The 23409-nt window shown below is 48.2% G+C and overlaps 1 protein-coding gene and 2 long non-coding RNA genes across 15 annotated transcripts in view; 2 read left to right on the forward strand and 1 right to left on the reverse strand.

Moving 5' to 3' along the window:
* The window catches only part of APLP2 (amyloid beta precursor like protein 2), a 71674-nt gene extending 63824 nt beyond the window's left edge, over positions 1 to 7850 (forward strand). For 5 of the 13 annotated variants that reach the window (XM_068916479.1, XM_068916482.1, XM_068916484.1 and 2 more), the window contains 5 exons: positions 448 to 618; positions 3863 to 3945; positions 4796 to 4870; positions 5328 to 5483; positions 6282 to 7850. In XM_068916479.1, the coding sequence (XP_068772580.1) occupies positions 448 to 618; positions 3863 to 3945; positions 4796 to 4870; positions 5328 to 5483; positions 6282 to 6383 (587 nt within the window). In that variant the 3' untranslated portion in view covers positions 6384 to 7850. Of the gene's footprint in view, positions 1 to 447; positions 619 to 1276; positions 1313 to 3862; positions 3946 to 4795; positions 4871 to 5327; positions 5484 to 6281 lie in introns of all 13 variants that reach the window. The other 8 variants (XM_068916476.1, XM_068916471.1, XM_068916477.1 and 5 more) reach the window with 3 other exon arrangements.
* A 2838-nt stretch (positions 7851 to 10688) lies between these two features.
* On the forward strand, positions 10689 to 15804 carry LOC138061881 (uncharacterized). The gene is made up of 5 exons (XR_011135868.1): positions 10689 to 11808; positions 12624 to 12825; positions 13994 to 14070; positions 14575 to 14822; positions 15206 to 15804. It is a non-coding gene; the product is annotated as an uncharacterized lncRNA (long non-coding RNA).
* A 395-nt stretch (positions 15805 to 16199) lies between these two features.
* On the reverse strand, positions 16200 to 18465 carry LOC138061882 (uncharacterized). Its single transcript, XR_011135869.1, has 3 exons — positions 18062 to 18465; positions 17452 to 17559; positions 16200 to 16990 (listed from the first exon to the last, which is right to left on the reverse strand). It is a non-coding gene; the product is annotated as an uncharacterized lncRNA (long non-coding RNA).
* Between the last annotated feature and the right edge of the window lie 4944 nt (positions 18466 to 23409).

Below are 23409 nucleotides of genomic sequence, written 5' to 3' on the forward strand. Positions count from 1 at the left end.
TCGACTCCCTTGAGGATGCCCTCAATGACAAGCACTTGGGCTTAGGTGTAGGCACCACAGCGTAGATACTCTCTGGGGTTTGCTCTACAGCAAGTCAGAGTAGCTTGCCCTAAGAACTGTCAGTGTCTGTTTAATTAAAAAAAAGGGGAAAAAAAAAAAAAAGTCAGCGACATTCAGGCAAGCAAAGCTCTCTTTCAAACTGAGATAAAGAATATCCATGAACATAATGCAGGAATTTAACCCCATCTTGCCACAACCTCTGGCCACATCATACATCTTGGCCTGTTTTTCTAGCCTTGGGTCTTCAGCATACCAGATAGGATAACCTGGCAGCCCTGAGCAGTGTTCCCCTGCGGCCCTGCATCGGCTGCGTTCAAACTATCTGCCCCTTTCCGTCTCTGCCAGGCTTCGTGCAGTCCGTGTGAGTTTTTCTCCTATTCCTTTTAGATGAGCTGCTTCAGGAGCAACGAGCAGACATGGATCAGTTCACATCCTCCATTTCTGAATCCCAGGTGGATGTCAGAGTGAGCTCTGAGGAAAGTGAAGAAATTCCCCTAGAGGGCAAACCCTTCCGTCCGTTCCAGGTGAAAACCTTCCCAGCCTTGCCTGAAAATGAAGGTACGTGGAGCTGAAAACGTGGGTTGATTCACTTGTTTTAAAAAAACTGTAGTCACTTTTTCTTAGCCAGTAGCCCAGCTCTGTGGCATGGGATGCTCCGTCCCTTTGGGTCGTTTAGGAGCAAAACAGTTGCCTCGGCAGTACCCATCAGACAGACTGCCCGTTTCAAGGAGGTAGCGCTGCTAGTAATTTGGACAGTGCGGCTGTCCTGATTTCCTGATTTGTCTGTTTTCAAAATTCTTTTACCTCTTTCCATTTTGCAGAGAGTGTCTTTTTGTTTTGTTTGTTTGTTTTTTTACTGTGTGCCTTGATTCTGAAGTTCGTTTTCAGTCTTCAGCCAAAACGCTCTCGTGTAATGTTAAGCCTTTTGTGCCGTGACCTGCCGAAGGGCTACAGGAATTCCCTTTTTTTTTTTTTTTTTTCCCCCCTCTCCTCCCTAATATATATCTGTTTTCTGTGTCAACGGATGTTGACAGCTGGCGTGTGCGTGCGTGTCTATTTATATTAAAAATGTTTGAACAGAGTTCTGAGCTTGAAGAAAGCTGTAGAATAAAAGCTTTTCCCAGGGTCTGACTCAGAAATCATGCACAAGCCTTTTTTCCTTTCTCTCTTAATCTCCTTTCTCTGCTATTTTTGTTTTTGTTTTCCCTCCTGCTAGATCCTCAGCCGGATTTGTACCATCCAATGAAAAAAGGTTGGTTCTAAGCTGCTCCCTCACAGTGCTCTCTGTCACTCTCCTACCTTCTCAGTGTGTCTGATAGCTTCATTTTAGTTTCATACTCACCTTTCATTTTCCTTTTCTCATTTAGATCAGCAGCTTCCAGTTTTGCTTGTTTAGGCCTAGTGTTAACAAAATGAGCTAGTCTGAGTATCTGATTCTTTATGTGTCTCTCTGATGGGCTAGCAAGGTGTCTCAGAAGGCATAGGCTAGCTTCTTTGCCCTCCACAAGTAGGGGCTTAGCAGTCTGTCTGAGACCATGCAGGACTCTGTATCTCTTCGTTTGCCCTCACGTTCATCGTTCTCAAAATGAACTTTACAGTGCTGGTGGCAAACAATCTAGGGGCTGTTCTGCGTGCTGGGGAATCTGTGCTTTCCACCCAATGACAGCACGAAACTAGGAATGAGAGCGCCATAGCAGACAGGCTCTATTTCCCAATAAGTGCCCTCAAAGATGTCATAGAGTACAGCTGGTCAGGGAGAGGCAAGCTGGGAGATTCCTTCTTTGTGTTTGTAGTCTCCCTGTCATCCCCTTCTCACATGTAGCATTTCTCTGTACTAGCCAAGTCCTGGGTGGTTATCTGGTTCTGCTTTAGCTCTTTATTGATTGGAAACAGAGTGCCTGGCTAAGAGAAGGGCTAAGCAGGTGGTAAGGGCAGCACAGAAGCGCTGGCCTTAAATGAAATCCTTTCTTAACGTACCGTCTCAGGTAAAGATCGGGTCCAGCTGATCTGCTAACCCAGATCTATTTCCCAAGGTAGGAAGGGAGGGCTAATTGTTAGGCTGCTCTTGCAGTGCAGTGGTGCATATACTCTACGTTGGGCATAATCCCCTCATTTTAATCTGCCTTTGTTTCCGAATACGTTTTTTCCACTGCCTTTTCACAGGGTTTCACAAGAGTTGCTGGGGGGGTTTCTCTTTGCGGAGGGAGAAGTGGGAGAGGGCTGTGTGGTTTTTTTTTTTTTTTTTTTCCTGGAAAGTGTATAATCTAAACCGTGCCTTTGAGCTGCATGGAACTGGGTCTGTTTTTTGGTACAGCTCCCTGTGACAAACAGCAAAGCTCAGTGCAGAAGCTGAACTCCCAGCCCTGGAGACTATGCTACACTGGCTCCTGAGAATTGAATAAAGCAGCCATAGGCCAAAAGCTGACACAGTAGTTCTCTACAAACTGTTTGTGGCTAGTCTCTCCAGAAAATCCAAATCATTAACTTTCACAATAACATGACCTGCTTCAACAGCCGTGGGAAGTCAGACTGGCAGTCTTGGCCGTGCTCGGAATCTGATTACTGTCTGCAAGGAACCTTGCAGGAAAAAGGGATGCACTAAAGCCCTAGACGCTTCTTTGGGGAGGAGTTGGAGTGAAACAAGAGTTTCCTTGGCATTTTCAGGCAGTAAAAGCTTGTCACAGTGAAAACTTGCCTTGGAGCCAACTAGCCTTTCCTCGCATCTCATCGGAGAACATGTGCCAATTTCAGCAGCAGTTGACATAATGCCTTAGCGAACCTGCAAGCTCAGCAGCTTGTGGGGAGGTGTATGCAATCACCTGCAAAGTGTTAAGTGCTGTAGTAATATTTTCCCCACCTCACGCTCCTCTTTGGAGATGCCCTGCTGTAGGGTTCAGGCTTCGTTGTCCTCCTGCTTTTGCTATGGGAAGGCATAGAAGGTATGAAGGACGTTCTTCTGCACGTACTGGTAATGGAAAACTCTGTCTCCTAACTCGTTATGTTGTCTTAGGTCTGAGTATCTTGCATCAGCCTCTTTTATTGATCTCATCTATTTATAAATGCTTCAGATCAAAACAGTTTATGCAGAGCAGCCTTCTGTTAATTGATATTCTTCTCTTCAGTCTATGCTGGTTTCAGCCTAGGAGTGGGTGAGTGATGCTCTGGTACGCAGGCTAGCCTAGCACTGTGCTCCTCCCTTGCCCTGGGATTTATTGTTTTTGGACTTGTGCCAGATATGGGACAGCAGCTCATTACAGAGCCAGCATGGCTGGTGACCTTGAAATTCTTGTTCCTGAGGCACTTGCTGATGCGCTTGATTTCAAAAGAATGGATGATGCTGACTGTGCGGTTGAGACTGTTCCCTGTGCGCTGGCTCTCAGTGGAGAGGATGTGTTCTTCAGTCGCGGGGGTCATGTTGAGGTGGTGGTGACCCTGGGTGACATGTGCAGAAAGGGATTAGGTCCTCACAGTTCAGACTAGATGTTGCCTTGGACCTTCTAACAGCAGCCTTTAACAGTATGGTATTTCTGGATTTACACTTCAGTGTGTTTTGGTGAGTCCTGTCTGCTCCACTCATTGCCGCCTCATTTCCCTCCATTAACAGAAAAACCCCCATATCACTTGTCACTGTAGCATAGCTTATGAGCTCCCCTTCTGACGCAACAGCATGAAGACAGATTAATAATCGGCAGTCCATGCTGATTAAACACACTAGCCGTGGCAGCTCTATAAAGAGTAGATAGTCCTTCCTAAATGTCACTAAGGGCTGACTATTGGTCTTTGCCTTGCTCTTTTGGTGCAGGTTCTGGCATGACTGAGTTGGATGGGCTGATTGGCGCTGAAGAAAAAGTGATTAACAGCAAGAACAAAGTGGATGAAAATGTGGTGAGCCCTCCGCCTTTATTTTGTAAAGCAAAGCCTGTCGTGGACACTAATTAATGGCAGTGGCTTATTTCCACCTCTCCTTCCTGCTTACAGAATGTCAGTGTGTTCACTATCCATATGGTGTGGGGGAGTCAGTTTTCTGTCTGTTGTAGACTCTTAATACTGATTAGCATCAGAGGGTGGGAGGGTGAGGGAAGGGGATCTAGATCTTTGGCAGTCTAAGCTGGTGAAGTGCCTGATTCAGTAATTGCTTTCCCGAGTAAAGACCCTTTTGCTAAACCTTTACTTGAGTTAGGTAGCTTGCTGTCTGAGTACGCTGAATGCTGGTGTGTGTATTCCACCTGTCTCCCCAGATATTTTCAAAGGCAAGATAGGCCTCACCTTCTTCCAAAGGCGAGGGATCCAGTAAGCACGTCAGGAGGTTGGGGTTAGCAGTAGTTCTATCTGTGTTGTAAAGAATTCGCTAGGTCCTAGCGCCAGCCGCCTTGCCTCGGTTACCTGGATTTAAAAAAAAAAAAAAAAAGGAGGGGCTTTGAGAGCTTAATTTCCAAATTGTTTTAAAGCCGCACGTTAGATCTTGCACGACAGAAACGCTCCATCCAAAAGAAGGGCCTGGTTTTAATCTGGGTCTTCATTTTGGCGTAGCCTAGACTTCCCAATGGTTGCAGTACTAACGTAGTTGACTCTCAAAGTTGGCGGCTATCCTGTGCTTCTGAGAGCAGTGGAAGGATAGTGGTGGTTTCTGCGCCCTTCCGAGTATACATTGAAGGTCTACTCTCTGGCTTCATACTCTACCTCCTGGCTGTTTCTCGTGGCTCCTTTCATAAAATGCCTTTGTGACTATTTTCAGGTAATTGATGAAACCCTTGATGTGAAAGAAATGATTTTCAATGCGGAGCGTGTTGGCGGGCTGGTGGACGAGCCGGTACGTATGTGGGCACTCAGTCTAGTGACTGGCGAATCCCTAAAACTGGATTTCTGTTGCTCTGTATCACTGAATTCCAGGGCTTCGCTGTGTTCACAGTGCTCTGGGGAGTTGTGCAGGGTATTATAGAGCGCTGCGTTTGTGCATGAAGGTTACAGTACCTGGTGAAAACGCGTAGATGATAGCTTGTCTCTTTTGTTGCAAAAGTGTTTTGTGGGATGGGAAAGCAACCTGAGTCCATATCCGTCCAGAGTGTGTAAGTGGGGACACAGTTTTGTGTTTAGTATCCTTTTTCCAGGAAGAGATTAAATATTCACACTGACGAGTATGATCAGTCATGTCTTGATACCGCAGATGGTTGAAATGCTTACTGGTGGCCGCCTCTTAGGTTTGCATTTATCAGTGCAACTCCCGCATCGCTCCCCCTCTATGGACCGCTCTGTTTTCTTCCCTCCAGGATAATGACAACGCCCTTCGTGATGACTTCAGTTTCAGCAGCAGTGCCCTTATTGGGCTCTTGGTGATTGCTGTTGCCATAGCTACTGTTATAGTCATCAGCTTGGTGATGCTGAGGAAGCGGCAGTATGGGACCATCAGCCATGGAATTGTGGAGGTGAGAAACGACTCCTGCTCCATAGCTGAGGATGAAAATAGTCAGCATTGACTCACATGTTGTGTGTAGGGGGTGAAGATGGCAGTGTCAGCAGTAGCTGCCAAGCCATCAACTGCTTTGCTCCTAGCTAGATGGGACTTAACTCTATAGATGCTGACATCTTCATCACTTATTTATAAGCATGCACGTATCAGTCATCAGCATGCCATGCTGGGACCTGTCACTTCGCAGTTGTATTCACTTATCACAAGGAATTCAATTAGGCTTCTGGCTCAGGACAGGATTTAGCAGTAAATGAGCTTTTCAGGCAATATCTTTAGTAAGGGAGTAAGTCAGTCAATCTATAGTAATTTGTCCTCCCAACTAACGCAGCAACTATTAAGACATTGTGATCAACTGAACACTGAGAAGCAGGTTCCTTCTTATTCCTTCCACTCCCAACATGCACAATTCTAATGACAGCTTAATGGAGTCTACAGAAAGCTGCGTTTCCCCTTTGGCCAGCTGGTGAGTGGAATAATAATGACCTGTTTCGTGGGAGAAGAGAGTCCCAATTTGTAACGTTAGCTAACTTAGTAGAGGTCTGGGGAGAACGTCCCCAAAGAGGCAAGGACAGGCAGGAGACGTTAAGACCTGAACAAGGAACTCTGTTAAGCAAATTATTTGTTATGGTTTGCTTGTTTTTCCATTCACCACTCGCCACCCTGTTCATCCAGAACTTGTCTAATGGCTGTTGTTACTCTCAAATAAGGCCTGCGTATGCATCCCTTGACCTGTAATTGTCTGGCCTTTTTAAAGGTTGACCCAATGCTTACTCCAGAGGAGCGGCATCTGAGCAAGATGCAAAACCATGGCTACGAGAACCCCACTTACAAATACCTGGAGCAGATGCAGATATAAAAGAGATGAAGATGCAGCAGCCCTGATCAGAAAAAGAGCAGGGCGGGAGGGCCAAAGTGGTCCAGCGTTTTGGATCAACTACTGACCAACAGTTGCTTCAAGAGGACTTCATCTTACATTCAGAACTCCTGGATCATTAAGACTATAATTACTACTGTAGAGTTGCAATTTCCATTCTTTTAAATGGGTGAAGAAATGATAATATAACAATATGATATATAAATCTCCTTAAATGGGAAAAATGGATCTATTGCAGATATTTGACTGAGATGTAGTTTTCTTTTTTTTTGTTGTTTTTTAAACTGAAAAATACCAGTTCCGTTGTACTGTTGTCTGATACAAGCTCTATATATATAATGGGAAATGTTGATTTTTATTTCCGATAGACCACCTGTATATTGAGGGTTATTTGTACCAGCCCGCCTTGTAAAAAGGAGACAGCTGTGGCTCTTCAGTCATTCTGGCTTTTATATATAAAGCAGTATTTTTTTTTTCTTTCTTTCTTTTTTTAGTGAATTTTGCTGGGAGTTGCAAAGAGATTAATTTAGGGTTAGGAACTCTGAAAGCATAAGCAAGGAGAAATTTGGAATGATAACTAACAAAAATTCTTATAACCCCCCACCCACCCCCCCCCCCCCCCCCCAAAAAAAAGGAGGAAAAAAAAAGAGAGAAAAAAACCATCCGCATATGCCAGTGATGTGCACCCTGCTGCTTAGCAGTCTGGGTTCTTGGAATCAAGACTCCCTGGAGGCAAGGAGTTAAAAGGCTTCTAGCATCTCTGTTTATAGCTATTCTAGTGGAATGTTAGAACATGGTTTGTGCATACTGGGGTCTGCACATTCCCCTTTCCGATTCAGTTCTGCTCTAGAGTTGGAAGTTCCTGGTAATGAATTTAAATCCTCCGATCTGAACCAGTTTCCTTCAGTACTCACCTGGCATTAACAGCCCCCTCTTGCTACTACTTTCTAATTTTCCCCAGCTCTCCTGCCTCACCAACATGGTAAGTAGTTAGAGAGACGCAATTTTTTTGAACCTTTGCGACTCTTCCAGTGATGTTGGGCCATAGGCATGGTTTTGGGTATTTGCCCAGAGATGACAAATCATTGCAATAATCAGTACCTTGGGAGCTGATGAACATGGAGAGAAAAGAGGGCTAAGTTGGGAAAGGGATACTGCCTGCTTTAAGGGAAATTGGAGGCATAGGGCCCGAGAAGAACGAATGGGGCGTTGTTCCACTCACCATCATGTCTTTGTAATGCTTGTATAGTTGGTGTTAATGCTCACGGCTTTTTTAAATCTGGAGGTTCTGGTAACCTGTGGTGTATTTTTTCTATTTTTCCTGTGACTTTACTTTCTTTCCCCTTCCATGTCTCTTCCCACTATGCACAGATTTACCTGCAAACTCCTTAGTGTGGTCTGTGGGGAATGTACAAAGTTGAAACACATCAATAAACACTTTAACTTCCAGATTGTTCCTTCTCTTTATTCACGGGCTCACTTAGTTTCCCCTTTCTCCCACCGTGTCCTTGTCAAACCTCTGGAGACTTTTCCCTGTCTCTTTGTCCACCTCTGCTTCACTTACCACCTTTGAAGGAACAGACCGATATTGAGAAAGTATATTCTGCCCTGCCCAGAGTCTTTTGTGGTACTTCTAGATCCTGCTAACCTTGGCAGAGGGAAGGAAGCAAGATACTAAGCCAGCGCCCGGGACTCCCGAGCAGCGTTGTAACCTCAGACTGCAGCCGTTAGACGCTGGAGATCAGGTCAGTTAGAGCCGTGGCTGCTCTGTGTATCCCGGTTGTTTGTAAAGTGCATTGCGAATGGTTAAGCGGTGGTAAAATGGCCAGAATCGCTGCCTGGGTGGAGGCAGCTGCTGTCACGGCGTCTCAGAAGGCGCAGAGCCAAAGCGCTCTGCAAAAGCAAGCCGTTCTTGCTATTCGGCCATCCACCTGCACTTTCTAGTTGGCTGTGGAAATAGGGCCAAGTTGTGGGGAATAGGTTTGGGCGATAACGGTGGTTGTGCTTTAACTGGACCCGCTCCAGAGAGCTGGCCTCAGGCTAGGAGCCTTTATTACATGCAAGTCTTAAAAATAGGGTTGGACAGAAGTACGGGGGGCTGCAGAAGATCTTCCAGTTCCGACAGGGCATACAGGGAGACGGGTCTCAAATAGTGATGCTCTTCCATTGAGTGCTTCCTGTTGTGGCTGGCCAGATCTTAAATACTCTGAAGGTGTGAGGAGCCCTGGGCAGTGACTCTAGTTAGCATTCAGTATATCTCTTACAGTGTTTTATGAAGGAAAATCACTTGACTGTTTGGTTTAACTTTCTCTTCCAGAACGTCTAAAACTAGCAGCCTGTAAAGCTCACAGCTGTCCCTGCTTCTGTATGTCATTTCTCTTCTGTTTTCCTCCTTTGAAGTGTGACCTCGAGCACAAATCCCTCCTCTCTTGCATGTCACTGAAATGACTGAAGAGTCATAGCCATGTGAATGCTAGTTTTGGAGGCTGAGACAGAATTAACCTTTCTTTGCGTTGATCTGAGCCATTTCCAATAGGTCTTAACGAAGCGGGGGAGAAGAGGTGGTAAGAAACATGAAGCGGAGGCCAAACAATTTTGTGTAACAAAGAATTTTACGTCCTGTTTCTCCGTAAATGGGTCCTTGGTTCCACTGGAACTTCCATGTTCTGGCTGAATTATTCAGACTCTGCAGGAAAGAACAGATGCTGTCCTAGAAAATGCCGTCTGTTGGCTTGTCACAACTACTTGGGAAAGAGTTTTGATTTTTAACTGTAAATTTCATTTAAGTGATGCCGGAGCAGATCTCAAATCCAAAGCTGTTTCTTGGATTGCGTCCTCCGTTAGGATAACCTGAAACAGAAACAAATTATAGGGGCTCTGGACTGAATTCCAGAATTGAATTTGGGCATTAGATTTTTTCCTTCAATAAATTCTATTAGTCCTACGAAATAAATACATTAGACTCGAATCAAAGTCTGTTAGTTACATGCTTGATATACGCTGCCAAGTGCTCAAAATCGATTCTTTATGATGGATTTTGCCTGCAGCTTCTGAAAACTAGTGTTCACAAATATCTCTTTGAAGATCAGTGCCAAAACATCTCCCAGTTGATATTGGTATCAGTCATCCAGGAGGCCACAGAATGCTTTCCTGAGGGAAGCGTCAAAAGTTTCATCACGATAAGACTCTCGCAATCAGATGGCTCAAAGCACAGTGGAGCTGTTGGCTGATTAAAAAAAAAAAAAAAACAGCCTTGCAAAGGGTGTTAGGAGTTGCATTTCAGAAGAAAACTCTGTTTAAAAGCATAAATCCTCTCTTTACCTTTAAAGCGGCGTAGTTCTCCCTTTCCCAGTGCATTGGAAGAATGACAGATTATCGTGTGTCATCTTCAGAATTTGTTCTGCCTTTTTCCTAATTGCAAATGCTAGAGCTGGATACACAGATGGTGGGTGACTAGAATGAACATTTGTAGTTAGCTGTGTGAAGAGGGTAGTAGGTTCCCTCGAGTGCCCACAGCCTTTCAAATCCCAGACCTTTATGGATCGGTGTGGCGTACTGAGGTGATTCCTGACATGGAAGCTCATTTGCTGCTCTCCAGACAGAGTGTGCTTTTGGGAAAGTCAGGCAGATGCAGTATGCCTTTGCCATCTCGCTTGGAGCACCTTGCGGACTGAGATGCCTTTGTGCTTTGCTGGTGATGACGTGGTTAAGCCAAAAGAGCGTTGGCCGTGCTCGATTGTGAGAGAAGCCTTTGATAACTGGCAGCACTGAGCAGGAGGAAATGCTGGATCAGTCTGTCTCCTTTCTTGTTGTAAATCTGTTCACTATTACTGCTTCTCTGAGGATGCAGTGGAATAACGCGCTCTGAAACTAGGCTGCGTTCAGTGCTAGATGGCTATAAGGTGGATAGGTTTATTTTAGCAGCCTCGCCTCTCTTTACTGTGAAAAGCGGTACTTACTGAGATGCCCATGGAGCATGTCTTCCATCGTTCAGCCCTGGTCAATGAAGGAGGTGGAAGGCGCTTTTGAGGAGAGCGGCCCAAGAACACAGCGACGTGGTGCCTTTCCCCGTGCTGCGCCATCAGAGGGAAACGTTAACCTGAAGGAGCGCGGAGACCCAGAACTGGGTGTCTCAGTGCTGAGCGTAGACGTTTCTGGGACCAGGCTGCAGATCTCGAGGTTAGGTGTCCCACGCCCTTTTTTGGCTGCCAGCTGTCCAGCTGTAGCGCAGCGGTTAAAGTAGATGTCAGCACGCAGGAAGGTCCTTGTGTGTGTCTCTCTCTCCAGAGCAGTCGCACTCAGCGTTCGGCATCGATACTTTGCTCGTGGCTGCTATTGCAATGGCAGAGGCTTTTGGAAAAGCGCAGCAGGGGTCAAGTAGTAAAAGCAGAGGAGCTGGGAGAAAGCCCGTTTTATAGGACATAGTAACAGGTAACTGGCCAGCGGAGTAATACATAATCATGTAAGGAAAGTGAGGGCAAGTGGAGTTAAATGCTCAAGTTTGGTGTTTTGGGAAGGGTGAAAATATCTCAGTCAAGCTCTTGAAAAAGTGGCAAGCTGCTGGAAATGAACGTTAATCAGTGCTGTACACAGGCCTGCAAGCAGACTCAATATAATAATCTTGTCGGTGCTGACCTGACAGCCCGCCTGCCAGGCGGCATCGCTGCCAGCGAGAGCGTGCTGCGTGCAGGCTCCGTGTCGCACCGGCTCTGCAGCAATTTCTCAGCCGCTGTAAAAAGCTGTTGGTGCTTTCGGGTCTCGAGTCTCAGTGGGACCACGTGCAAACCACCTGGCCACGATCCCTAGCAACGGCACAGAACGAAAGCACTGGGGAGCTGTAAGGCAGCAGTCTGAGAAGCTGTTTCTCTAGTGCAGAAAATTAGCTGGCCCTTAACTCGTGCCGTTCCTCACCAGGCAGTGCCATTAGACCCCTCTTTGATCGCAGCCGTGCTGGTGCTGGTAACTTTGCCGCCGGTGAGAAGGCTCTGCTGAGCGCAGTAGACAACACAGATGAGGAGTCTCAGTGAAGGCATTAATGTGTGTGTGTGTGTGTGTGTGTGTGTGTGTGATTCAGGTCCTGCAGCAACGAGCCTGTTAAAAATGCAAGAGTTTTGCTGTATTTACCAGTGACCCAGGGGGAGTGCGTGCTTTGCTGCAGGAATACTTAACCTCTGGCCTGTAGGCTGTGTGGTCTACCAGGACAATTTAATTTCGATTGCGTTTTGCTCCAAGCAGCTCTCCTTTCCTGAGAGCAGTTTGAGAACAGGCTGGATGCGTTGTTCATGAACCAGCGTCAGCCGGCCTCCGGATGGCACCTGGGAGCTTCTCGGGGAGCCGGCCCTCCCCATCGCTGCAGCGCCCAGGGGGAGCTTTGGACTAAAGGTGACGAGAAGGGCCGGGACCTAAGGTAAGCGGCCCAACCTCCCCCAAAAGTGGCTGTGACGTATGTCGCGTATATCAGGGTAAAGACCCTTCGGTAGCAGAGTTCAGACGTGAAGCTTAATATCCTCTTCGGAAGTTGTTAGCTATTAATGAAACAACTTGAGGTTTTTGTGTTCTGCCGTTACTCATGCTTACTACTTGTCCTCCCTCCCTGCAGCTTCACGGGGTAGTGAGTCCTACAGCCCAGTTATGTGCTGTGCGGTGGGGAAGTATGTGACTTAGCCTATTTTTTATTTGTTGTGTCTTACATTTTCCTGGCTGGCCCCTCTCCTCTAGGTTTGAGAGTAGAAGGGACAGGGAGAATCAGTTTTCCCTGTGGATATTCTTCATAGCATCCTCTAAGTCCCTGTTGCCTCCCTAGCAACCCAAAGCAGACCAAATCTTTCCTTTGAGCCTGGACTTAGGGCCACCCCGGAGGCAGAATTCGCTCAAACGCTGGCTGCCTGGGCCCGGGAGCTTCTCGCGGTACCGTGCTTTGATTTGAGAATAGCGATTCCCCAGGAAGGGCCCTCAGCCCTTCTGCTTCCTCACCTGGCCCCTGTAAATGGTACATGGCTGGGGTTGTCCCTCTAGTTGGAGGCAGCACGGATGTGTAAAAAACCCCATGCAGCAACCTTACAGGCCTCCTCTGAGCCTGCACCCGCACACTCGCGGCTTTTCCCCGCCAGACCGCGTAGCGATAAGTGAAGCCCCTGAGGCTTTGAACGGGTTTGCTCCGTGCATCTTCTTCACTTTGGCACTTGTGTTCACGTCTGCTTTGTGCACTGCTGCTTCTTTCAGGTATCTGCACCGAGGGCGGGGAGAAGGATGTGATTTCCTCCTGCGCCGGGAAGGCTGCGGCTGACATGAAGCCTGGTTACTTCCAAGCCTGCAGCAGGCTGTCGGTTTTACCAGGAGCCACAGGTTTCTTCCGTCTGAGGAAGTGGAGGGTGGACGGCGTGTTTCCTGCGAGAAAGGAAGCTGCTGCTGATGAAGATGAAAGGTATTTTACGTAGCCTATAAGCCATGCTGACTCTAGGAGTCTGCATATAGCTATAAAGCTGATGAGAGGCGCGTCTCTGGTGCTGTGGCCTTGAGTCTGTCCCATTAGAAGACCAACTTCTAATGCTTGGTACACGGTGCTGAGGCCCAGGTTTGCACCAGCTACCACTCTTACCACTGCTACCACTGCTGAGGTGCTACACCTTGTTAGCATGGAAGTTGGCATTGAGCATCAGTATGGTTACGTTGCTACGCCCGTGTCAGCGAACCATGCCGCTAGCAGGCTTGCCGGGCAGCAAGGAAGAGTCTTCGTGGCGCGTTTTTCCAAACGCTTTCCCCAGGAGGCAGAGTTCTGTATGCTAAATTTCTGAGAGGGTATTGTAATGAAAGAGGCTGGGTGTCAGCAAGCCTTGCAGAAGGCACTTTGCATGCGGGCTTCCTGAGGACACAAGATCTCCTGGGTGGTATGCCATTATTTCTCCTTGGGTACTGGGAGGCCACTTAAATTGTTTTGAAACTCCAGTCTTTCCAGCTGTGAATCTTTCCAGTTGTTGAGTGAATTTGGATAGCGCTTCTGGGCTGTATCACAGCAACTATTTAGCACCTCGTCCTGCAGCGGAGGACTCTCTGCCACGCGGGCTCTCGGAGGTGAAAGGGCCTGTCTAGCTACGGGAAATTCAAAATACAGGGAAAACCTGCTGCAGCTGAATGGTCTGTCAGATAGTGCCAGGGTGGCTTTTCTAGCTGAAAGGGCAGCCGCTTCAAAGAAAGTACCTGCAGGGAGGAGGTGGTGTGAAGGTTTTCTGAGCAGAGGGCGGGCGGGTTATATTCCCTTGCCTGCTGCCTGGGTGGCTGCTTTGTGCCTGTGCTCCTTGAGGACGCACTGTTTGGAAGGATTTGGATACGGTATCAAGTGTTGACCAGCAGTTCTGGTTTCTTCTTTTGGAGCTGTGTTTGGCGTCCCCAGGACACCATGTCTTTGAACGTGCAGCAAGAGACGGCCCGGGAAGAAAGCGCAAAAGGAATCTCGTTGAAAAGAGATGTGACATAGCCAGCTTTTTGCATTGCTCCCTGGGTTTGTTTCAGCAGAGGTTTGCTTGGTTTGTGGGGTGTGTTTGCGAGGGATGTTTTTTTCTGCATGCTTAGGTTGTTTTTTTCTGCATTTCCAGTTTACGAAGCACAGACCTGCCCACAAACAGACTGAAACCAGTTCTCTCTGATCTGGCACTGCATAGCCAAATGCAAGGTGGGTAATAATCATTTTCCCCAGCACGGTGGTTTGGCAGGGAATAGTCCCGCAGCTGGTGCAGACTCGTAGAGCAATGTAGGTTGGGAGGCATCTTCTGGAGGGCGTCTAGCCTAACTGCTGCTGAAAGGACCAACTCTGAAATCAGATCGGGTTGCCCTGGCCTTTGTCCAGTCGAGTATAACGGTGCCTTTTTCTGCAGCAGCTGCCCTTCCCTTGTCTGTGAGCTTCGGGGTGTGACTAAATGTCTGAATCCTCATGAGAGGGCAGTAAATTCGGAAGGAGAATTCCTACTCTATTAACAGAGGGTTATAAGAAAAATGCAAAACCGTTCCTTCGCTGGGCGAGGGTACGTGTCCGTGTGCAGGTCTTCTCCTCGGGAGGCAGGTCCTTGTGACGCTAGGCTGTATTTCTCTGTCGCTCTGGGAAGAGTCCCAAGTGTCAGCATTTGAGATCTATTCTTTCAAGAGCCCTTTGGAAGTAATGGGATAATCTGATTTACAGGCCTGGAGTCCCGTCCCCTGAAGAGGTGATTGTGGATATGAGCTTTTGGCCGACGCCGAGGTCAAAAGGAAGGAGATGTTCTTCGCCTAGCACCTATGGAGAACAGCTCCTGGCAATGCGAGTACTTGTGGGCTGGAAAAAAGTAAACTACTATCAAGAACATTACAGAACTGTGAAGCCTTTACTTCCCTACGTGTTGAGATGGCCTTCATTTTTCAAGATGATGTGTTGGGAAGTTTGGGACAAAGGTAGGAAAAAAAAGTGAAGGGGCAAGTCCTTGTATTTTACTTGTAGCCCTATTCACTTAAGTCTATTTTAAAAAATAGAGAACGCTTGAATTTCTTACGAACCCTAATCATTAATAGACTTGAGCCTTCCCCAGCAATTAGTTTTAGTCTCTAGCAAAGCAGTGATGCGCTCTGAATCATGTATCACGTGCTCTTGCTCTAGATGGCTGAGACGGTGCATTTTTTCTTGTGCTGTCACTTCATCATCTCTTTAACGAGCTCACCTTCCCTGGGGGGAACTTCAGACTGTCTAGAAAGCAGGACCACTTTTTATTTTTACAGTGGACTTAGACATTGGCTTATGCTGAAGGTGTTCAGGCGTCCTCTGTTTTATAATCCGTAAGGGATGCAGAACAGGATGTGCCTACCGAGCGAAGCGCAGCACCGTCGACGAAGCAGTTACCGCGTTCTCCTGCGTATCTTTGGAAGGGTTCTATAAAGAAATACTGAAGCTTCAGCCCAGAAACTAGCGTTACGCTTCTGAACGCCCGTTCACAGACGTGAACGAAGGACTTGGAATCTGTGAACAGTGAGCCCGTTTCTAGTACTCCCACCCATGTATAAAATTGATAAGGCAAGGGCGACTGGACTGAGCCTGTCCGGTGAAGCTTTACCACCTTCTTCTGTCTTAAATGTTTGCGAGTGTGGTTTGCCTTGTGCTGAAACTTTAGTACCTTCAAGTAGAGCACCCCTTGCCTTTCCTGCCAGGAAGGATACCTTCTAACCATGTTCTCTTTTATATTTAAAAATGGGTAAGGATGTTCTCGTGCAGAGATATTCTTATGTATATGTGACCACTATTGTGTCTGTAATATATATTTTATATCTCTCTCTGTCTTTGAGATGTTCTGTTCACATGTATGGATTTGTGTGTCACTTTATCATTTTGGCCAGGGGCTGCAGCCCCGGGCCTTGTTTTGAAAAATAAAAAAAAGGCTAGGCCAGAGGGCTCTTGCCAATTTTTTTTGGAACAGGAAACGCCAGGGCGGAAGGTATCTCGTGCGTTTTGCTTTTTTGGCCAAGGCGGGGTGGGGGCTGCTTCCGGGCCAGCCTTACTGTGAGGGTGGGTGTCTTAGCCGGGCATGGGTGCGGGTGCCAGGAGCGGAAAGTCAGCTCCACTCCCTGCCGACCTTTAAGTGCAGTAAAGGATCTGCTGAGACTGATGGCTCATCTGCCTTTCTGGCTTTGCAAGAGGACCTTCTCTTGTACTTGAACGTTTTGGACAGCTGCCTGCCTTGCAGAGAGCTCCAAGCCCTTGTCTCTGGCACAGGGCCCTGCACATTTCTTCTCCTGCACTGTACCGCTAAGAAACAGAACATGCAATCGTTCAAAGTTGTCTTTTATTTTGAAGCTTTCAAGTTTACAGCAAGTGCCTTGTAGGTAACAGAGGCAGCACAGCAACAACACAAGGCATACAGCACATGGAATAAAATCGAACACGGCCTAAAAGCTCTCAGTCAAAACAAGAGAAACAGGTACCGTTTTCTCCTCACTCACTACTTACCCAAGGGAGCTGACAAACAGCTTTAAAGTCATATTTATACTTCCTCTGTTAGCTGTACTGGTTCAGTCTCCATCGTTGCACTCGAGCCTGTTCCAGAAGTTCCACCCCAAAACAGAAAATAGCATCTACAGCAGACAAAGCCTCAAGTTCAAGTGACAACAGTATTAGCCTCAGTCCTTGAGAAAATGCTGTGTGTTAGATACAGCTCCATCCCTTTGGTGGTTTTTTTTTTTTGTTTGTTTGTTTGTTTTTTAAACTGTTTAACTCTACTCTCTAGCTGTATTAGCAAATCTTAAGCATTTCTGGTATTTTTAAGCAGTAATGGCCATACCTGAGATCAGCATGCAGCTGTTGCTGCTCCAGGGTAGATGAGCAGACAGTAATCCATAACCGATGCAGCTTGCTGTGCTGCCGAGGGGTTCCTCAAGAAAGCGGGTACTTATGAACAGACTAAATGTATGCACACATATGTACAGACTAACTTAACTTTCCTTCAGTCATCAAGGAAAAAAAGAAATAGCTAGGATTTTTCCATGCTTCGTCCTAGGATCCTCTTGGCAAGACAAAGTAGATGCGTCATTTTTTAGGCTGCCTGTTCTTCGCAGCTCGCGGCTTACAAAGGCTTCTGGAACAAAGAGTGTGGAGGCAGCTTTAATTAAAAGCAGAGTAACAGCAGAATAAAAACAACTGTACAGGGGTGCTGTAGATTAAGTTCAAAAATACTTGTTTTGGGACCATTGATGGTTTGTTGGTCTACTAATTACAGTTTGGTTTTGTTTTCTTTTTAAGAGAGGCTAAGCCAGCTTCTTTGTAAAGACATACTTTAAGAATAAAACTACTTTGGTGACACTGATAGGGTCAAGACATGGTTAAAATCCCAGACGTGCTGGAAAGCGCTCACTTGGGCAAGGGCACAGCTTGGTCAGGGAGCCTTCCTGACACGCTCTAGGGACAGGTTTAGCTTGTCCAGTGGGTTGCAAACATAGTCTCCCAGGAAAAAGGAACTGCAACCACCTGGTGTCCGTCATATGTCACTCACCCAGACACAATAGTCTTCCATCCTCCCATCTCCGTTACAGTACTCACCAGATGATGGAGCGGTCGAGGTTGTTGTTGTAGCAGCAGCTGCCGGTCACGCAGCGGCCCCCAAGTCCTCGTCGGTCACGTTGGCACAGGAGATGCATCCCGAACGCCCTGTGGGTCAAGTAAAAGTGATACGTTATCTACCAGAGTCACAAGTAGCGCTATCTTTCTACTACGCTCCCACTTGCTCACAGATCAAGGCAGGCGCTACGTTTTATTTATTTAAACACTTTCAGCCTGAATCTAGAGAAATGAGAGGAAATTAAAGTCACCAGCTAAGGAACGCTAGGAGGTGAATAAGAGGCAACTGCTGTTATTTCTAGCTCTTTCTTTATCACTGCACCAGTTACAGCTCAGAGCAGAAGAGCTAATAAAAGCTATTCCGGTGACCCAGATCTTAATTCGGTACTAATAGCTCGCGCTCTGTTTCCACTCAGCGCTGGTAGCTGTTCACTTAGTCTAGGTATTTCATGCCTGTGTTCCCAGCACAATATCGCCACACGTGGCTATTTGTACCTGGCAAATACAAGCAAAACAGACATTTAAATGCTTAGAAAACCCCTTCTTTAGTATGTGTACCCGACCTCTTAAACATACAATTTGTCAGAAATACCTTAGACAAGAGGATGGTGCTGCCAGAAGCAGGATCCCTGGGCAAGGCTGATGCTGAGCCTGAAGTCGTCCAGCTGCAGGCTGCAATAGTGAAGATGCTGCTGCGCAGGACAGCGCAGGACGTGGTGGCAGACAGGACCACTTGCCAAAAGGCAACCGGGCGAACGCGCTTGTCATCGGCTCGAGCTGCGCACGCCGAATCCTGCATGGCAAGAGCGGGCCCGGATGCGTGACGTTCACTTGCCGCTCAGCGCAAGAGACATCATTGGTAATTGCCGTCTTCGGTCAGAACCCAAATTCCAACCCATCAGCACTGTATAAAGCAGTCCGCTGTGCTGTGCTGTGCTGTGCTGTGCTGTGCTGCAGTGTGTTCCCATCAGGGCAGAGCCTCCTGGAGACGCACCTCCTTTTACCTGCCTTTCCCAGATAGACAGTTGACACCAAAAAGTAAAAAAGAGACAAAAACAAAACAAAACAAAAAACCATACCCCCACCCAGTTTCAAATATTACACTGAGTACGTTAACTCAGCTATCAACATCCCCATATCCCACAAAAACGTAGCCACAAAACTCCAGCTGCTTTCTTTTGAAAAGGGCCAAACCCCGGAAGCAGAGAGCCCCAAAACGAGCCTGACAGCTATCGCAGCCGGGGAAGCTGAGGATGACTTCAGCTTTGCTAGGCTGAAGGGCAGAGGGGCTGCCAGATTTTTTGCAGTTGCACTAAAGCTGTTTGCAAAGTTTAAGACAAACAGTAGGGCAAGTAATTAGAAACTCATTGGGCTCCACGTTGCTATATGGAATTTTGGAAAGTACTTAGCAATTACCAAGAATATTGGTGCACGCATCTGTTCCCTGGCTGCCTGCTGCGTTTTATTGCCATGATCTTTATGGCATCAACCTACCAACTGCTGAGCAGTAGCTGGGCAAAGCTGGCAGGGTTCAGGCTCTCTGAAGTGCCTCTCATGTGCCTCCACGTGCAGCAGAGCTCTACTGAGGAGTGACAATGGCACAGACTTACCCAAAGCCACCAAGGGAAGAGGCCTTCTCGCCGCAAGACCGCCGCCTGGGAACTCGTTGGCTGACCGACGGCGCTGCGCTGGTCTGGCATCAACATCGCTTCCTGTCTGGATTGCGCGGATGTGGAGGGCAGAGTACTTGAAAACGCTCAGGAGCGCTGCAGAGGTGGCAAGGGCTGACGTTCCTCCAAAGGGGTTTGTCCCACATCTGAAGACCCTGCTCTGGGGAGATGAGAAAGCGTGTCGAGCAGCGGGCGAGACGCAGAGCACTTTTAGAGCCTTCCTTCAGGCGCTTCCTTCCAGATATGCTGTGGGCACATTCACAGACTAAAGCCTGTGTGTTCAGGATCGCCTAAACCTGAGGGTTCGCTAAGAGAAGAGTCAAGCCTCCACGCTGCAGCGCGCTCGCTAGCTGCTGTTTCCCTGCGTTTCCCGCACCTCGTCCCCATCCCTCGCGTTGACTTCCCCACGTTTCGCCAGACTCACAGCTACGACCAGCCTTGAGTTTAAAGCACAGACTGCGATCTTTTTTGGCTAGGTCTGAAATAGCTCCACTAGAGCCAGAGCTTTTGGCTCACCTGAAGCCCTACCGCCAACATGCCCCTGTGCTTTAGAAAGCCGCCGGCTGAGGGTAACCCGTCCGGATTTAAGAACACGCACACCTTGCGTGGCGTTACGCAGCCAAGCCTCGCGCTTCTGCCTTCAACGGCACTGTGCGGCTGCTCTTGTCGGAGGCAGCATCCGCGTTGCGCCTTGCTCGTTTTCTGAGCGGTCGTAAAGCCAGAGCTCGGTTGTTCGGTACTGGAGGGCGCCCTAAGAACAAAGCGAGTTGGTTCGTGGAACGCAGCAGTAAGCACACCTGTTATATTTTACCTTTTTCCCCTGGCATACAGCGGCTGTATCTATTTTCAAAGCAGTGCCAGACACGCCGCCCGCCAGAAATTCATACGCCTGCCCACTTATCAGGCAAGACGTCGGTGATCCGAGCAGCGCTAGACAGGTTAGATTCCATAAATGATATAGCAGGGTGAAAACTGAACATTATTATTTCCATAAACACCACTCGGAGTCTTAAAAATGCCTGATTTATAGGCAACCTGTTAAATACGTGCATTCAGCGTTCGTTTGCCTCAGGTCCCATGGATTTTTGTACCCGTGCATTAACAAGTAGCGGCTGGTTTCTCGTCTATGCTGTAATTCCTGCCGAAACCGAGAGCTGCCCACCAGCAGAACAGCCAGAGCGTATCACAGCAAGAATATCCTTCTCCCCAGCTTTTCACCGAGCACTTTAGCAACACCATCCAGATGTAGTCCAAAACAGAGCGCTCTGCTGATGAACACTCATTAATGAGGAATTCAACCTGCTATGGTGCTAAGCACTTTAGCCTGATCCAGTAAAACGCTGAAGCACAAGGCCCAGTTTTAAGGCCGTGAGCAGACTGCATCACCTCTAGCAGCATTACACGATCATATCTTCAGCTGGCCTAGAGCAGGGCACCCGGCCCTTTGCAGAAAGGGAACCCCGGAGAGAGCGCCTGCACTGATCATAACAGATCGGCCAAAACGTTGGTACGCCAAGCGCTCCCAGCTAAGCTTCGAGCAGCCCTGGCAGCCAGGCACGGAGCCCCCCCATCGGAGACCACTTCCACAGTGCCAACACCAAAACCAACGGACAGTCTTCCGGAAAGCAAACTGCGCGAGTAGCTCCAGCGAACGAAGAGCAGCCCAGAAAAAGCGGTATTTGGTGTCACCAGGAAAACGTGCACCCTTTTCTTTTTGCAGCCAAATACTCAGTTTCTTCGTTAACGGAGCGAAGGATTTACACTCCACCTGAATGGCTCTAATATAATTAACGAGGCAGGTCTCCCACCTCCTGACCCTCGGCCCGTCCTAGCAGGGATATCAGCCTTCCGCCCACTAAAACAGCGCCTGCACAGTCGCGCCCAACCCACAACGCTTTGAAAATACCTCCCGTTTCTCGAGGAAGGGCCAGCAGCGGAGATGCCTCGTGCACGTTGTTCATCTGAGCCGTTGGGGAGGGCAGAGCAGATGCTTGTGTCCGCCCTCAGGTTTTCAGCCTCCATCTCCATCTCTCTTCCTCTCAAGTTCCTCTTCAGGCAGCTGGAACGCAAATTGTTAGTGCAGGTGCCGTTTCAAAGAAACGGTACTGCTAGGATTTAACTCTTGCACGCCCAGATGCCGGCATCCCCAAAGAGCTAGTTACAAGGCATCGCGGTGGCTGGCTCAGGCAAGACGGCAGGTAGCACGCACCTAGCATTCGGCAGCTGTGAAAACGGCCAAGTATTTCTGTGCCGCTTGCCCTAAGTCTTATCAACGGCTCTACTCTGTCCCGGTCCCTCTGCATTTTCCTTCCTGCCTTACGCCTCTCCTTCACCTCCCTTGGCAAGGGCCCCGCTCGCCTGGAGGCGTATGCTGAACCACTCGCTTTAGGAGGTCTTCTGTCAACCTAAAGTCACTCCGATGGTAGTTAAGGGCGTAAAGTTGGTTGGCAACCGCCACGCGAACACACGCGCAGACCTGTGCCCGCCTTCAGAAGGTACCAGCGAACAGAGCCGTTGACAGCAGCGAGAACGGCCGCCGAGCGCCAGCAGCACGCGCTGGTGACCGTCGTGTTGCCACCGGCCCCAGCTCGGCCCTTTGCACGGTCAGCACAGCACAAGCCCCGAGCGCTGCAGAAAGCCGCCCATCGGTTCCTTTTACGTCCAGCCTGTTCTCCTCCGGGCTCCCAAATCTAAAGCGCTCCAGCCCTGCCACCCCGCGGCCCGTGATCAGTCACACCTCGTGCACGTCAACCCAACTCACCACTAGCACAGCCGCAGCGGGGGGGGCGACCCCCTCGGTGGTAGGGCCACACGCGAGCAGCCAGCAGAGTTAGAGCCAAGTCAGCGCACAGACCAAACGCTACCTTGCTAATTAATTACAGGCTATTATTAGCATACGTAGCCTGCAGACGAGTGTTAGATGAGATTTAAATCGTGCACAGCTGTAAGGGTATGCAAGTCACACCTGATGTAAGCACGTATGGGTTTCTATTATTGTTTAGCTCACTTGAGTTAAAAGGCAAGAAATGCGTTCAGTTTTAAAATGACGCCTGTTCTAGAAGAGAAGAGCGGCCTAGAAAATCCATTTGTCCTCCGAACAGCAATTACACCAAGTCTGGAAACTAAATTCTCTAATTAAACAGAGTAGATTTTAGTGGTGCTTTAAGTGCAAATTTCAACTCTTCCTTTAGCACGAGTCTCCCGCAGTCTCTCGGTAATAACAATAAAGAGTTCTGCCTAAGCCTGCCAGGTGCTCGGAGTTTACGGAGCACTTCGACTGCCCCATGGCAGCACCTTTCCATATGGTCTCACCCAGCTTGTCCTCCATCGCTCCGGCTGCGGTGACAGCGTATCCTAAAACACACCCTGCCTTCAGCAGCCGTTCTCCTGAACGTCTTCCGTGGCCAGTTCCTCAGGTTCACGCAGGCGAAAAGCCCGTACCCGACATTTGCCAGCAGCAGAAAACTTGTGCAAAGGGGAAAAAAAATATATATTATCTCCCCCCTCCAGAGGGGGAACCCTTAACCACATACCAATGTTAATTTGGCAGCAGACGGTTCTCTGTCCCTTCCAAACGCTTCAGCATGCACGCGTGCCTCCGGGTAGCTCGATAAATTCCCTAGCTTAATTGTACAGCAGAGAATATTTGCCATTTAAAATACTGGCCTTAGCCTTTGCATGCTAATAGACAGGAAACAGCCATAAAACGCAGGCAAGCGTTACCTCAGTTCCCAGCTCGGGGGTACCGTTTAGTTAAACGTTAGCAGGTTGCTAACGTGCAGATCAGCAGGGAGAGGTGACTTCTCCTTCTGGCCAAGGTACTTCCAGGAGCAGATCATGGCCCGCCGGCAGTCACAGACCGTAAAAACCGACCCAGGAACGGCGCATCCTGGCAAAGACCTCACAGCCGCAGCCTTGCTTGGGTCCTGAGGCTGAAAGCACAGAAAGGCTGTAAGAACCGCACAAAGACTCAAACTTCCCCTCTCCCCCCCCCCATAAAACGATAACAACTCATCAGCAGAAAGCTTCTTAAACAAGCAGGCGTAGAGAATAAATCCTGAGTCACGAAGTCAGGCTCAGAAAGAGAGCGCCCTTGCGCTCTCTCTTTATACTCGTAGTCTCCGATCCTAAGTTTATTAGGACATACAGTCAAGAGGATCAGCAAGTATTTGCTCTGAAGGCATTTTTCAAGGAAAGAAGAAACAAACGTGCCCACCAACAAAGACCTAAATTTCAAATAGCAAAAACCTCAGTAAGAGAGGGATTTAGC

This window comes from Struthio camelus, chromosome 22, assembly GCF_040807025.1.
Source record: "Struthio camelus isolate bStrCam1 chromosome 22, bStrCam1.hap1, whole genome shotgun sequence".
Classification (NCBI taxonomy): domain Eukaryota; kingdom Metazoa; phylum Chordata; class Aves; order Struthioniformes; family Struthionidae; genus Struthio; species Struthio camelus.